The 16,245-nt window shown below is 39.9% G+C and overlaps 1 protein-coding gene across 2 annotated transcripts in view; it reads left to right on the plus strand.

Moving 5' to 3' along the window:
* Positions 1-16,245, plus strand: part of SCEL (sciellin) — a 91,454-nt gene that overhangs the window by 67,388 nt on the left and 7,821 nt on the right. For both annotated transcript variants that reach the window (XM_084617125.1, XM_084617126.1), the window contains exons 12-16: positions 1,894-1,962; positions 5,443-5,499; positions 11,840-11,899; positions 12,596-12,688; positions 15,936-16,010. In XM_084617125.1, coding sequence (XP_084473251.1) covers positions 1,894-1,962; positions 5,443-5,499; positions 11,840-11,899; positions 12,596-12,688; positions 15,936-16,010 — 354 coding nt within the window. The remainder of the gene's footprint in view (positions 1-1,893; positions 1,963-5,442; positions 5,500-11,839; positions 11,900-12,595; positions 12,689-15,935; positions 16,011-16,245) is intronic.

The following is a 16,245-nucleotide window of genomic DNA, read 5'->3' on the forward strand; positions in this document are numbered from 1 at the left end:
AAAGGACAGAAAGTTCAGAGTCCTGAGCGTCTAGAGTCCTAGAGCAGAGCTGGCTGGGAACTTCAGGGAGGGAATGCCTCAGCTCTTGGAATCATCACTCAGTGAGTTACATCTTAATTTAAGCAGTGTTTACACTGAGGTTTTTCTCAGTCTCTCACTGTTATACGCCACCGCTGGAGCTACACTGGTGGTAGAAATGGTGAAAGCACTACAGTAAATAGCTGCCAGACCTGTTCTGAGAGAGATTAGATTAGACAGAGGCATGAACACTGGCAGATGCTTTATAGTACATTTTTGCTACCATAGGTGTAGCTTCATCAGGCAACTGTAGGAGTTTTTAAGAAAAAGCTCACTGCAGACAGACTGGGTCTTGCAAATGCTGATTCATCTAACTAGTCCTGCAGGTAATCCCATTGAAGTTATTATGCTATGTGTCTTTATAAATAACCATCAAATCTTAACTGTAGTTTTTAACCTGAGCGGTAGGGATCTATAGCCTATTACCACTCCCTTCAGTCAGCCAGTTGCCCTAACTGAAGGAATTTGCAAGACATCAGTCTTGATTACTTACTTTAATCCTGCCAAGCAGATGCTGCATGAGAGAGAGAGAGAGAGAACTAAGGAAGTGTTACCTGTGTAAACTTTAATATATCATCCAGGTTACATTTTATGGAAGAAGCGTTTGTTCCAGGAGAACCATAAAGCATAGCCAAACAGATCAGTCACACAGATCACAACATATATAATTTATTAGGATTATTCAACTTTGTTCTATAAATCGGAGTAATTGACAGGGTGGGTAAATACAGTGTAGAACTCATATTTTATTACAGAAGAAGTATCTCTTTTTTGTTCATGTCCCTTTAGACAGGAAATGAAATTACACCCTCCTCCCCAAGCCAATCAACACTCTATTCCCCAGTGTACTGAGAATAGCTTATAAGGAAAAAAATGCAGTTAGCTGAGGAGGTATTAATTAAAATATGAACAGCAGAGTAAATTTAAGATTAATTTAAAACATTGGATGTTGTCTGAGAGTTGCCGTAAGTTTGGGTTTTATTTTATTGTCATGATTTCCAGATGAAAATAAATAACTCGTCCTGCCAGAGAAATGGCATATCTGTGATCTGTTTCTTTCCTTAGCCCAGACTGCGATTCCCGCACAAACATCCTCCTTCTCACCCTGCGGCCTGATCTCACCTACCCTCTGCTCTGAGTGTAGTAGGATGAAGATTTCTAAGGGAGCAATGATGAAGAATAAAGGATAGACTATCCGAAGGAATTCTTCTTTATCTGAAATTTCTGGACACTGTCTGGGAGTATAAGTTAGCTAAAATAAACTATGTTTACCTGGAAAGAATTTTAAAATACATATTGAAATTTACCTAAACCAGGGTTGAAAATCAGAAGTGTTTTTAATGCAGTTTCTTTCTTCTCCATTAACAGAGAAATGTCAGCCACTAGGGAAAACACTCAAACATAGAAAAGCTGTGACTTCAAGAAACCCTCCCTCCTCCCCAGTTTATATGTGGCCAGCCCTTAGAATAGCAACAACAAAGCCCTCTTTGATTATACTTTTGTGCTATTCTTAAATACTGCATTGTGATACTAAGACAATGTAACGTTTTGAGCTCTATAAGTACCTAAGATAGAGATTTCTTGAATATGTATTAATTTAATATTTCAATCTATTTTGTTTGTATTTTTAACTTCCGTACCTATTATGCAATATTTGGTAGGAAACCACTGGATTCTTTTTAACATTTGACTCTAATATTAACACAGGAAGAGCTGTAGCAGTTTGGGTGTTAGATTGAACTTCTTTGGAGCAGGTGCTTGTATATATTTATATAAAAACATATAACTATATTAATAGCATTTAATTTTTTATAGGCAGGTATCTCCAACAAAACCTGGCATATTTGCTGCTGAAAGAAGAATCACAACAGAAAGAACAACAAGGTAGGGCCGACATACCGTTAATTGTAAATTGTGACACAATTTTTATAAGGCAGGAGTGGCCAAAATTTTTTTATTGCAGACTTTGGGTACAATTTTTCAAAAACCTCTAAGTGAGTGAGGCTCCGAATGGGATCACACCGACGTGAACTAGGCACCTTTTTAGTTTGCGCCAATTAACAGTAGGATATTCCAGCAAGATCTATATGGGGCAGTTAGAGCACAACATGGTAGAGCACTTTGCAGTTCATACCCCTTGTAGAGTACTCCGCAGCACTGTGTAGACAAGCTCTAAGTCTCTTTAAAAGTCAACGGGACTTAGGATCCTAAGTTACTTAGGCACTATTGAAAACTTTATCTTTCATCTTAATAGTGAGACTGTCTCTTGGAACATCCCTGATTGCTCAGACCAACTTGTCTCTTACTGATGAGCAAATAACATTCGTGTGGCAACTAAAGTAATTACATGGAAAAGTAATAGAAAGTATTTTAATCTTGCTTTTAGATGGCTTTTTGTGTTACTTAGCCTTTTGAAACAAGCAGGAGAGTTGGAATCATGTGACCAGCAAGCTCTTTCTGGAGAATAGTTTAAGAATCACTGCTATATGGAAAATAATAGTCATATATATCCTATTCCCTCCCCCCCCCCACCCTGCCACACTATATTCTTGAATACTTTAAAAAAAAAAAACCAAAACCCCACCATCCAATGCTCTGTCTTTAGGGATTACGTCACAAAGCAATGGTGAGGATAAACTGAGTTTCATGTGTAATCTCATGACTCCAGGAGCTGCAGCTTTAAGAAAAACACCAAATATCAGGATAGAATCATGAGTCGGCAACCTGGCGGCACTAGCACTATTAGCTGCTTTCCTCCTGCAGGCTCCCGTCCCTATTCTGTCCACCCACTCTGTTTCCCCATTTGCTCTTCCTCCCTTCAGCAGCTCCTGCTCCTCCCTTACTTCCTGTCCCCCTGTAGTTCTGGTCTCCCTTGTCCTCCCCAGTACCCTGTCCCCTATCTCCCCACCCTCCAGTAGGTCCTGCCTTGTTTCCCAACTGCCCCCATGGTTCCTGTCACTTCACACATTCCCAGAAGCCCCTCACCTTTCCTACCTGTGGAGCACTCATGTCATGTCACCAATGCTACCTCTTCCCCTTTCTGTTGCTCCTTGTGTCTGAGAAACTGCAGGGCAATTTGAAAGCAGCCAAAGGGGAAGGCAGAGAGGTCTTCATCTTGCACCTGCATGCTTCATCAGGCACCACAGTAGCCCCTGTAGTGGCAGCAGTCCAAGCCCTCCTGCTTTCTAGAGCCCAAGTGAATGTGTAACATTCATTCTGGGATGCAGGAATGTGTGAAGGTCTGCCTACATACATTAGTGTCACATGAGATCTGTGGCATTTGACATGTCTTCAATTCCAGGATCAGGGTTTAATTAAGACAAGATGTAACAAGTGCCTGACTCCCATTGACTGCAATAGGCTTTGGATCAGGCCCCAGGTGAGTTAGAAACAACTAGGGCTATGTTAGGGCTATACACTAGAGACTTACAGCGGCACGCTATCAGCGTAATTAAACCATCTCAAATGAGCAGCGGTAGCTATGTGGGCGGGAGAGCAGCATCATGAGATAGGCTTAAAAATAATAAATTTTGGATTCTTTTAATCCGCCTTCTTTTTGAGCCTTAAGGTTTGTTTTCAAGCATTTCTCTACAACCAGGGGCTAGAAACTTACTTTTCTTTTAATGAAAGCTGAGATTCTCACATAATCAAATGAATCCAGGATCTGGAGCTTTAAGAAAAACATTAAATACCATGAGACTTGTGATAACATAGTGGGAGTTGGCAACACTGTGTTAGTGGCCACAAATATATCAGAATTACAAACATAACAAATTTGAACTTACCCATGATTCTAGAAGAATATGTAGAATACATATTTATTAATAGCTCTTACGTAATGTTAGACAATTGATGTTGAATGTCCTCTGAGTCCCTCATGCTAATTTTGTTTGATCCTTAAAGAAGACAAGATCTTGGTAATCCCAAAGTGAATCCCACAGCTGACAAATGACAAGGGGAAATCTTGCAGAGCCCTTTGTCTTTATCTTTCACGAAATGTGTGTTTGAAGATAGAACTGTTTAATGTGCAGCTATTGGAATGTCAAGTAATAAGACATGCAACACTGTGCACTAGGAGAATGAGACTGCGCTCTACAGGAAGTCAGAGTGTTACTGTAGTGGGAATTGCTGTTTTCTTGTTGTCCTCTATTTAAGAACAGCTTTATACTTCCAACCCAACTCTCATTTCCTTCACAAATCAATGATACAAGATATTAACCTAATTAAAGTATACAGGCAATGTTAGGATTGATTTTTAGGTAGAGCTGGTTGCAAAAGTTTTTGACCAAAAATTTTACATTAGAAAATGCAGTTTACTGAAATGGAAACATTTTTGCAAACACACGTTGAAATAGGAAATTATAATAAGGTAAAAATGTTTCATTTTGACTCATTTCATTTCAACATTTATTATTACCATAATTTATTATCATATATTACATTATTTTATATTGCTTCAACATTTTTGAAATGAAGTGATTCAGTGCTACTGAAACTAAATATTTGAATAGCTCTGTAATCAGAATTTGTTTGGAATTTTCATTCTGCAATAAATATTAAAATTTTCAGCTTTTCTTTCTGATTTGGAATGAAAATACATTTTGACAAGTGACAATTTTCCATGGAACAGAAATTCTGTTTTCCAACCAGCTGTAATTTTATGGAGAGCAAACTTTAAATTGTGATATGTCAGACAATGGAAGTGTTGTCTGCCAGCTAGAGACGAGAGGGTCTAGAATGAGTGGGTTTATCCAAGTAACATGCCTCCCAGTTCATAGCTGGACATGCTGTCCCACCAACACAGTGAGAATTAAAGCAGAATCCTGCTGGTCCAGAGGGGTGACTGTTGAATCTTCTTGGCTTGTATTGAATAGTCTTCCCTCTGATTAGCTTCTTCTAGTTTATGCTATGTTTTTTTTTCTCAGCAAGGACTCATTCTTCATACATCATAGTAATATTCTGCTGATTTTATGATTCAGTAATCTCATGGTTTAAAGTTCATTGCTGGCTAAAAGGCATGCAATTTTTTTTTAAAGTTATTGAAGTAGGGGTTTTTAAATCATGATTATGAATGCTAAGAAGGCATTTACCCTTTTGTTGCATATGTTAGGTGTAGTTGGTTGTTTCTAAAACATAATCAGGTGTTACTTGGGTCAAATGGAAATACCTGAATGGGTATATATTTACAGGTTATATATCATTGAATTAGCAATGTAGGCTTTCAACTTTGCCATCAATTTAACTCCATCTTTCTTGAAAAATGTGTCAATAACCTCTTTACTTTAAGCAAGTCCTTAATTTTAGCAAATGGACAATTGTATGTACTGACTGTGACCTGCTCTGGTTTTGCTTTATCTTTTATAGGAGCCAAGATCTTGATAATCTAAAAAAAAATCCCACAACTCACACAGATGATAAGGGGTAAGTCTTGGAAGCATCTCGGTTTCTATTTTTCTGATGCAGGTGGTAGTGTATAACTATTGGAGTTTGAAAAAAGACTAATATTAAAATCCATAAAGTCCTTAAAGGACTAAAAAGTAGCACCGGCTGTTCAGAAGTACAGGATGGCATTAGAATGTAAATAATAGCAATGATGAAATAACACTTATGCACTATTAACTAATCAGTCAGCACCCAGGTGCTGGAACTAGGGATGATGGGGGTTCTGCCGTACCCCCGGCTTGAAGTGGTTTCCATTATATATAGGGTTTATGGTTTGGTTCAATGGCTCTCAGCACTCTCACTACACAAATTTTTCCAGCACCCCAGCCCAGGAGGGTGTGTGTGTGTTTGTGTGAGAATCATTGGCAATCTCCATGCACGTTTATAGCTGCCTCAGAGTTCATCAGTGTCCAGCACAACTTCCTATGTAACTTTAGATATATTTTGTAGGGGATTAAACAAAATTTTGAAGAACTCAGAATAGCTGTGTTTGCCAGAGACAGAGCAGAGTTAAGCAGTTAATAAATTGCCCCACATTCTAAAGGGACTGACTTGTGTGTTGGACCTCAATGTCAATAGAGAGAGATTCAGACCAAGGTCCTTGTTGTCCATAAACCATTTTAGGAATGAGCTAAAGCAGGAAGCTGCCACACTACTTTGCTAGTAGGAGCTAGACAATGATCTCCACACTTAGGAGCAGTTTCAGAGTAGCAGCCGTGTTAGTCTGTATTTGCAAAAAGAAAAGGAGTACTTGTGGCACCTTAGAGACTAACAAATTTATTTGAGCATAAGCTTTCATGAGCTACAGCTCACTTCATCGGATGCATTCAGTGGAAAATACAGTGAGGAGATTTATTTACACAGAGAAGATGAAACAATGGTGTTACCATACACAATGTAAGGAGAGTGATTATTTAAGATGAGCTAATACCAGCAGGAGAGCAGGGGGTGGGGTGGGGGCGGGAGCCTTTTGCAGTGATAATCAAGGTGGGCCATTTCCAGCAGTTGACAAGAACGTCTCAGGAACGGTGTGTGTGGGGGAATAAACATGGGGAAATAGTTTTACTTTGTGTAATGACCCATCCACTCCCAGTCTCTGTTCAAGCCTAAGTTAATTGTATCCAATTTGCAAATGAATTCCAATTCAGCAGTCTCTCATTGGAGTCTGTTTTTGAAGTTTTTTTGTTGAAGAATTGTCACATTTAGGTCTCTAATCGAGTGACCAGAGAGATTGAAGTGTTCTCTGACTGTTTTTTGAATGTTATAATTCTTGACGTCTGATTTGTGTCCATTTATTCTTTTACGTAGAGACTGTGCAGTTTGGCCAATGTACATGGCAGAGGGGCATTGCTGGCACATGATGGCGCATATCACATTGGTGGATGTGCAGGTGAACGAGCCTCTGATAGTGTGGCTGATATGATTAGGTCCTATGATGGCGTCCCCTGAATAGATATGTGGACACAGTTGGCAACGGGCTTTGTTGCAAGGATAGGTTCCTGGGTTAGTTGGTTCTGCTGTGTGGTGTGTGGTTGCTGGTGAGTATTTGCTTCAGGTTGGGGGGCTGTCTGTAAGCAAGGACTGGCCTGTCTCCCAAGATCTGTGAGTGATGGGTCATCCTTCAGGATAGGTTATAGATCCTTGATAATGCGTTGGAGGGGTTTTAGTTGAGGGCTGAAGGTGATGGCTAGTGGCGTTCTGTTCTTTTCTTTGTTAGGCCTGTCCTGTAGTAGGCAACTTCTGGGTACTCTTCTGGCTCTATCAATCTGTTTCTTCACTTCCGCAGGTGGGTACTATAGTTGTAAGAATGCTTGATAGAGATCTTGTAGGTGTTTGTCTCTGTCTGAGGGGTGGGAGAAAATGCGGTTGTATCGTAGAGCTTGGCTGTAGACAATGGATCGTGTGGTGTGATCTGGGTGAAAGCTGGAGGCATGTAGGTAGGAATAGTAGTCAGTAGGTTTTCCGTATAGGGTGGTGTTTATGTGACCATCGCTTATTAGCATGGTAGTGTCCAGGAAGTGGATCTCTTGTGTGGACTGGTCCAGGCTGAGGTTGGTGGTGGGATGGAAATTGTTGAAATCATGGTGGAATTCCTCAAGAGCTTCTTTTCCATGGGTCCAGATGATGATGATGTCATCAGTGTAGTGCAAGTAGAGTAGGGGCATTAGGGGACAAGAGCTGAGGAAGCATTGTTCTAAGTCAACCATAAAAATGTTGGCATACTGTGGGGCCATGCAGGTACCCATAGCAGTGCTGCTGATTTGAAGGTATACGTTGTCCCCAAATGTGAAATAGTTATGGGTGAGGACAAAGTCACAAAGTTCAGCCACCAGGTTTGCCGTGACATTATCGGGGATACTGTTCCTGACGGCGTGTAGTCCATCTTTGTGTGGAATGTTGGTGTAGAGGACTTCTACATCCATAGTGGCCAGGATGGTGTTTTCAGGAAGATCACCGATGGATTGTAGTTTCCTCAGGAAGTCAGTGGCATCTCAAAGATAGCTGAGCATGCTGGTAGCGTAGGGCCTGAGGAGGGAGTCTACATAGCCAGACAATCCTGCTGTCAGGGTGCCAATGCCTGAGATGATGGGGTGTCCAGGATTTCCAGGTTTATGGATCTTGGGTAGCAGATAGAATACCCCAGGTCGGGGTTCCAGGGGTGTGTCTGTGCAGATTTGTTCTTGTGCTTTTTCAGGGAGTTTCTTGAGCAAATGCTGTAGTTTCTTTTGGTAACTCTCAGTGGGATCAGAGGGTAATGGCTTATAGAAAGTGGTATTGGAGAGCTGCCTAGCAGCCTCTTGTTTATATTCCGACCTATTCATGATGACAACGCCACCTCCTTTGTCAGCCTTTTTGATTATGATGTTGTTTCTGAGGCTGTAGATGGCATTGTGTTCTGCATGGCTGAGGTTATGGGGCAAGTGATGCTGCCTTTCCACAATTTCAGCCCGTGCATGTTGGCGGAAGCACTCTATGTAGAAGTCCAGTCTGCTGTTTTGACCTTCAGGAGGAGTCCACCCAGAATCCTTCTTTTTATAGTCTTGTTAGGAAGGTCTCTGTGGATTAGTATGTTGTTCAGAAGTGTGTTGGAAATATTCCTTGAGTCAAGGACGTCGAAAATAGGGTTCTAGGTCACCACAGAACTGTATCATGTTCGTGGGGGTGGAGGGGCAGAAGGAGAGGCCCCGAGATAGGACAGATTCTTCTGCTGGGCTAAGAGTATGGTTGGATAGATTAACAATATTGCTGGGTGGGTTAAGGGAACCACTGTTGTGGCCTCTTGTGGCATGTAGTAGTTTAGATAGTTTAGTGTCCTTTTTCTTTTGTAGAGAAGCAAAGTGTGTGTTGTAAATGGCTTGTCTAGTTTTTGTAAAGTCCAGCCACAAGGAAGTTTGTGTGGAAGGTTGTTTTTTTATGAGAGTATCCAGTTTTGAGAGCTCATTTTTAATCTTTCCCTGTTTGCTGTAGAGGATGTTGATCAGGTGGTTCCGCAGTTTCTTTGAGAGCGTGTGGCACAAGCTGTCAGAATAGTCTGTGTGGTATGTAGATTGTAATGGATTTTTTACCTTCAGTCCTTTTGGTGTGATGTCCATCTGTTTGCATTTGGAGAGGAAGATGTCTGTCTGTATCTGTATGAGTTTTTTCATGAACTTGATAGATTTCCACTCCATACCACTCCCATTATTTTACGCCCCTTCTCCCTCAGTCTGGGCATAGCTATAACTCCCTGAGCATCAGTGCTACCATATCCAGTCCAAATTTTAATTTAAAGGGAAATGTAGCTTTCACATTGAGCCAGAGTCTGAGAGACACAGAGGCCTGGAACTACAAAGGTACTTAAGTGTTTAAATTCCAGTTTTAAGCTCCACTGTGATCCACAAAACTCCTGCTGAACCCTGTAGATGCCTAAACTTGCTCAGTGCCTAAATTTTCAGGGTAGAAGATTTCTGCCTTTTGGCATGCACACTGCCACTTCTCTCTAGGTACCCAGATACCATCGCCCACCTAAGCCTCAGAGCGATCCACGGACTGGAGAAAGATAGGCACCTTCTACCTAATTTGTGTGCAGGGCCCAATCTGGTAGGTGTGCTCAGAGGCTGCCTACTGGATCAAGTCCCATTCAAAATCTAGAAGGAGATGGAGGTCATGATGCTCACCTTATAATGTTTAGCTTAGTGGTTAGAGCACTCACCTAGGATGTGGGAGGCCCCGGTTTAATTCCCCCTCTCCTGCCCAGCAGAGGGAGACACAGGATTTGAACAGGGATCTCCCACCTCTCAGGTGAGTGCTCTAACCACTGAGAGGTGGGATATTCTGATGTGGGGTTCCCTCAGTCTCTCCAGTTGAAGCTGTTCCTCTGTGGGTAAAAAGTCATTGGAGCAGGAGGACTGGACACTAGGTCTCCTGTCTCCCAGGTGGGTGCCCTAACAACTCTTGGACATTTTGTCTCTGGACCAGTAACTAATTATTTGTTCACAGTGAATATCCACAGCATCACAATACCTAAGTCCCTTTGTGGATCTGGCCTGCATGTCACTGACACAACTGGAAGTTGAGGTGCTCAGTGACTCTTAGGAAGCATCCATCTTTTTGCAGGATTAAGCTACTATGAGTAGACTCAGTTAACTATGTTCCCCTTTGCAGGCTGAACTGTGTGAGAGGCCTCCACATCAACATGAAATCTATACTAGCATCTTCTTGGTTCACAAAGAACAACTTTAAAAAACAAGCTAAAAAAGAAGTTTGTAGTCAGAGCTAACTGGCTAGTTGGAGTGAAGTTAACTTTATGGTTTTACTCCCCACCTGCAGCCCTAGAAAGGATTTATCCTTTTGTTGTACTGGTTACAACTGGTTACACATTGTTCCATTTTTTTCAAGTCAGTAGAGAAAGAGAGAGTTATTTAAAGTCAAAATAAAGTTCTGTATTAAAATTCAGCTAGTTGTTTAATCTTACTTGTAAAAGTGAAAGTGTTTCTCTACATTTAAACTGTAATTGTGTTGTATTTGTAATACAGTCATGTGTTATGGTTTAATTCTTCATATTAATTTAAGGAAGGTGGTATTAAAATACTTCACAACATAAGATGATTAGCACAGCTTTAAATCTACCATAATTTATTGGTATAATAATTTAATAGAATAAGTGGAAAAATTAATGTTTTTAATTCTAATTTTTGTTAGTTTTTAAATGCTTACATTTTTAGTCCAAGGACGGAAATTTAAATAAAGCCTCAGTAATCATATATGACAGTAGATCACTTCTGTCATTCCAAAAAACACACTAACTGGACAAATGTATATTTATTCAGAAGTTCCTTAGCAGAATGCAAGCTTCTTTAGTTTTAGTGTTCACAATATTTCTTATCTTTGTGAACTAATGCTAGAAACAGAAATCTATGCCATAGAAGATTGTGAATTAATGTCAGAATTCTTCAGAAACTTCATTTCTTTTTTCACTGGCACATATAATGTAGAGTAGGAATCTAAATCATTTGATAGTTTTCATATATTTAGATCCACAAAAGGGAATACTTCTGTGGGAAGCATCAGAATTTTTCCTCTTGCAAATGGGAAATTAAGCATATTTTTGTGACTATCAATAACAATTTGGCATAACTATTTGTGAACTATTAACAAACTTATTCAGTATGCATTATTTCCTGGGGAATGTGCATGTTTTTCTTCATTTTTTAAACAGAAATCCTACTTATATCCAATTTTATAATCAAGCAGAATATTTTAACATCACTCTATTTTTGTTGTTTCACAGAGGAAAAGACCTTGATGATCTCACTGTTGTAAATACTGCTGCACAGAAAAATAAGAGGCAAGGCCTGTAGTGAGGTTTCTCGCATATTGTAGAAGGGTTTGTAGTTGGGTAGCTGCTTAAGTGTGAGTCTTGTTACTGAGGGTTTATTTCAGTAAATGTGGTTACAGGCGTCAAAACTAACAACAATTAATTGTCTTGGTCTAGGTTATTAAAGTAAAACCATGTTAATTTCTTTTTAACTTGCAAATAAATACAAGATAGTAAATGGAAATAATTCAATGTAGATATTACAGAGGATTTTATTTTCTATTATTGAAACTCAAAATGCTCAGCATACATCTGCTTTAATAAATAATAAAGATGGGGGACTCTCTCCTGGAAAGTAGTGTTTGTCAGCAACCAGGACAATGGTGCAGTGTAGTCAGCAATCTCTTACTTGTGGAAAAATTCTATGCTTTTTCCTTTTTAAAATGCAAGTCCATCCTTATAGCTAATTTGTAGTTGAATTGAACATTTTGACCAACACTGAGGTATATTTCATTTTCACAGAGGCCAAGATCTTGACGATCGCATTGAAGTAAAGGCTCCTGTGGAGCAAAATAAAAATCGGTAAGACTTGATTCATAGCACGGTCTTACAGTCATTGAAAATTAAAATGGTTTGTAGAGGTGGAGCATTTTCCTGTGCAGTACTGTGCATGGGAATGTTCCTTACCAATGTAAGCATGTCAAAGTTTCAGATCTTTAGAAAGACATATGAATGTATTTATAAATTTGCCTAATATAATAAATATATAGCTGTATTTATTTATTTTTTTAAAAAGTCAGAACACATTACTCCCTTAGTGCATGCAAATGTCTTGGTGTCACAAAGAAGTACTTGTAGGTGTATTAAGGTGTTTGATAGTTTAAAGCGTACATCAGTGCTTCTAGGGTTCCTGGTCACTTGAGCTGTTGAAGTCTTGATTCATTTAAAAGCGGCAAAGAGTCCTGTGGCACCTTATAGACTAACAGTCATATTGGAGCATAAGCTTTCGTGGGTGTGCATCCAACGAAGTGGGTATTCACCCACGAAAGCTTATGCTCCAATACGTCTATCATATGAAACAACATGCACTCAGTTGCTGACTGAGGGCCCAGGCTCCCCGGAACTTTATGAGGGCAAGATTGGAGCCTAAAATAATCAGTGAAATTCAGGTTTAGGAATTATCCTTGTTATTATTTACAGCCTCTCATAATTGTTTTGCATATAGTATAATTAATCTTTTTTTAAAGATGTAGTTATACATGTGTTTGTGTATTTCAGAAATAATACTTCAACCAGTTACTCAAGTCCAAAGAATAAAGTCGTGTACACAAGGACATACGAGGAGACTAGGCACGGGAAAGATTCATCCAGGTATTTTTCTCTATAGTTTTTATTTATGCAATAGTTCTGAAAATATCAGTTTAAGCACGAACAATGTTATTTTCAGGCATAGTGCACCCAATATGAAAATTATGTTGAGTGCTGGATGCATAGTACATACAATGACATCTCCATCCCTGATTTAGTTTTAAAGTTTGAACTATCATAACATCCCAATATCAGATAGGGCAGCTTAATGTAAGGTAGTTGGAGAGCAGATTGGAGAGAAACAATTGGAACAGCAAAGAGAAGTTCAGAGAGGCCAGGTACAACTGAAAAATACAGATATAAAAATGCAGAGATGAACAGGAGACTCTGACTTATATGGATGTTTACACATGCATAGCAACCTCTCTGACTTGGCCACTTGTGATTAAAGTAAAGACCATGGCAAACTAAATTCAGATCTGGTTTTTGGTGGCTTGGTGTAAAGCCAGGGTACAGGTTTCTCAGCAGAGGGACGCTCACTGGAAAGAGGTTGCAATGATGTAATGCGACTACAGCCTCCCCTCAAAAGCCAACACAGCCTAAAAAGTAGGTAGCACTAGATGCGTGAAGTGTTATGGTCATGCAGACTGTGGGATGCAGTTCATTGTATCCCTTTGGGGCAGCCTCTGCCACCTGGGCTACTGTGGAGTTTTCTAGTGAAAATTAGAGATGTCCTGCCATGGTGGAACTCCCATGAGAGTCTGGAAGTCTGTGGCACAACTAGGCATGGAACCAGGATTTCCTGAGTCCCAATTAGTGCCTTAATCACAAAACCGCCCTTACACTCTCTGAAAGAAGGCATCTAAGACAAGTAACCACTACTGTAAACTTATTTTTAACTGTATTTATAAAATGGTGATACAAACTATGTAATTATTACTTTATGACAGGTTTCAGAGTAACAGCCGTGTTAGTCTGTATTCGCAAAAAGAAAAGGAGTACTTGTGGCACCTTAGAGACTAACCAATTTATTTGAGCATAAGCTTTCGTGAGCTACAGCTCACTTCATCGGATGCATACTGTGGAAAGTGTAGAAGATCTTTTATACACACAAAGCATGAAAAAATACCTCCCCCAACCCCACTCTCCTGCTGGCAATAGCTTATCTAAAGTGATCACTCTCCTTACAATGTGTATGATAATCAAGGTAGGCCATTTCCAGCACAAATCCAGGGTTTAACAAGAACGTCGGGGGGGGGGGGGGGGGCTTAGGAAAAAACAAGGGGAAATAGGTTACCTTGCATAATGACTTAGCCACTCCCAGTCTCTATTCAAGCCTAAGTTAATTGTATCCAATTTGCAAATGAATTCCAATTCAACAGTTTCTCGCTGGAGTCTGGATTTGAAGTTTTTTTTGTTGAAGAATTGGTGACTTCTGGCCACCTACTACAGGACAGGCCTAACAAAGAAAATAACAGAACGCCACTAGCCGTCACCTTCAGCCCCCAACTAAAACCCCTCCAACGCATTATTAAGGATCTACAACCTATCCTGAAGGATGACCCAAAACTCTCTCAAATCCTGGGAGACAGGCCAGTCCTTGCCTGCAGACAGCCCCCCAACCTGAAGCAAATACTCACCAGCAACCACATACCACATAACAGAACCACTAACCCAGGAACCTATCCTTGCAACAAAGCCTGTTGCCAACTGTGCCCACATATCTATTCAGGGGACACCATCACAGGGCCTAATAACATCAGCCACACTATCAGAGGCTCGTTCACCTGCACATCCACCAATGTGATATATGCCATCATGTGTCAGCAATGCCCCTCTGCCATGTACATTGGTCAAACTGGACAGTCTCTACGTAAAAGAATAAATGGACACAAATCAGACGTCAAGAATTTTTTAACATTCATAAACCAGTCGGAGAACACTTCAGTCTCTCTGGTCACACGATTACAGACATGACGTTGCAATTCTTCAACAAAAAAACTTCAAATCCAGACTCCAGCGAGAAACTGTTGAATTGGAATTCATTTGCAAATTGGATACAATTAACTTAGGCTTGAATAGAGACTGGGAGTGGCTAAGTCATTATGCAAGGTAACCTATTTCCCCTTGTTTTTTCCTAAGCCCCCCCCCCCCCCTCAACGTTCTTGTTAAACCCTGGATTTGTGCTGGAAATGGCCTACCTTGATTATCATACACATTGTAAGGAGAGTGATCACTTTAGATAAGCTATTGCCAGCAGGAGAGTGGGGTTGGGGGAGGTATTTTTTCATGCTTTGTGTGTATAAAAGATCTTCTACACTTTCCACAGTATGCATCCGATGAAGTGAGCTGTAGCTCACGAAAGCTTATGCTCAGATAAATTGGTTAGTCTCTAAAGTGCCACAAGTACTCCTTTTCTTATTACTTTATGGTAATACCAATGTATTCCTAAGGAAATAGGGTTATTAAATAAGTTCAGAAAAGTTGAAAAGCTGTGAATTTGCTTGGCAGGTTGACTTTCTTATCTGCCTCCCAACTGATGGTTATTGGTGTGCTCAATGAAATTTATTCTTGACAATAAAGTAGCCAGAACAAGCTCTGTTAAAAAACTGAACATTTAGCTCCCCAAATAGTTAAATTTACTACAGTATTTCCTGTTCTCAGTATAAGGAGCTTTACAATTACTGTGGTAACTAGACATACCATTCTGTAACAAACAACTTTATATTTTAATGGTGCTCACTGTACTTCTAGGGATACATCACAATTTTAGCAAAAAATGATTGGCTAGTACTAAAAGGGCAGCTCTTCTTGCACTGGTAGAAAAACATGGCATTTCTCTGGCTCCTGATGCTTTTTCTAACAGATATGCTTCAGTTCAAACAGGAATTAATTCAGGGGAGTCCTCTGGCCTGGGTAATACAGGAGGTCAGACTAGATGATCATAGTGATCTCTTCTGACCTTATAACTGATCAATCTATAACATTTAGATCACATGCAGTAAAAATATCATTTTTCAGATTTTCCTTGATGGGTTTGTGATTTCAGTTTGAAATGCTAAGGAATTATAAAACAGCACAGCATAAAACTTAGCATTTAGTTTTAATTTACATTAAACTGAGATTTATTTTCTCAATTGAGTGTTAAAACAAAAAATGACAAAACTCATCTCTCAATTTATTTTTACCACGAGACCACTGGTTCGGGTACATGTTAGCATTTATGAAGTGCACATTTTCCTTATTTCAGGAAAGCCTTGAAAAGCCAAAAGTATTGCTTGCTAACTACAAATCATTCACTACATTACAGCAAATCACCCAATGATGCATATGAAGAAAATGTCGCTGGAAAGTCTATCAAAACTGTTTACTCTACTTCTGATCGGTAAGTATCTATGAATAGTGCAGTGTGCTATCGAGGAACACTAACATTTTACAATAGCACCCATATCTACAGACAAACAAGCAGAGTGGAAGCCACCACAATCATGATCAGACTGTCTACTCAGACAGGCCTGCCTTTCAATGGAACCTTGCCATTTCCATGACCTTGTGCTCTGCGTTATAGGTTACATTACGTTAGGGCTTGTCTATACAAACAGTCAGTTTGCGACAAGCTG

This window comes from Lepidochelys olivacea, assembly GCF_965140295.1.
Source record: "Lepidochelys olivacea isolate rLepOli2 genome assembly, chromosome: 1".
Taxonomy (NCBI): Eukaryota; Metazoa; Chordata; order Testudines; family Cheloniidae; genus Lepidochelys; species Lepidochelys olivacea.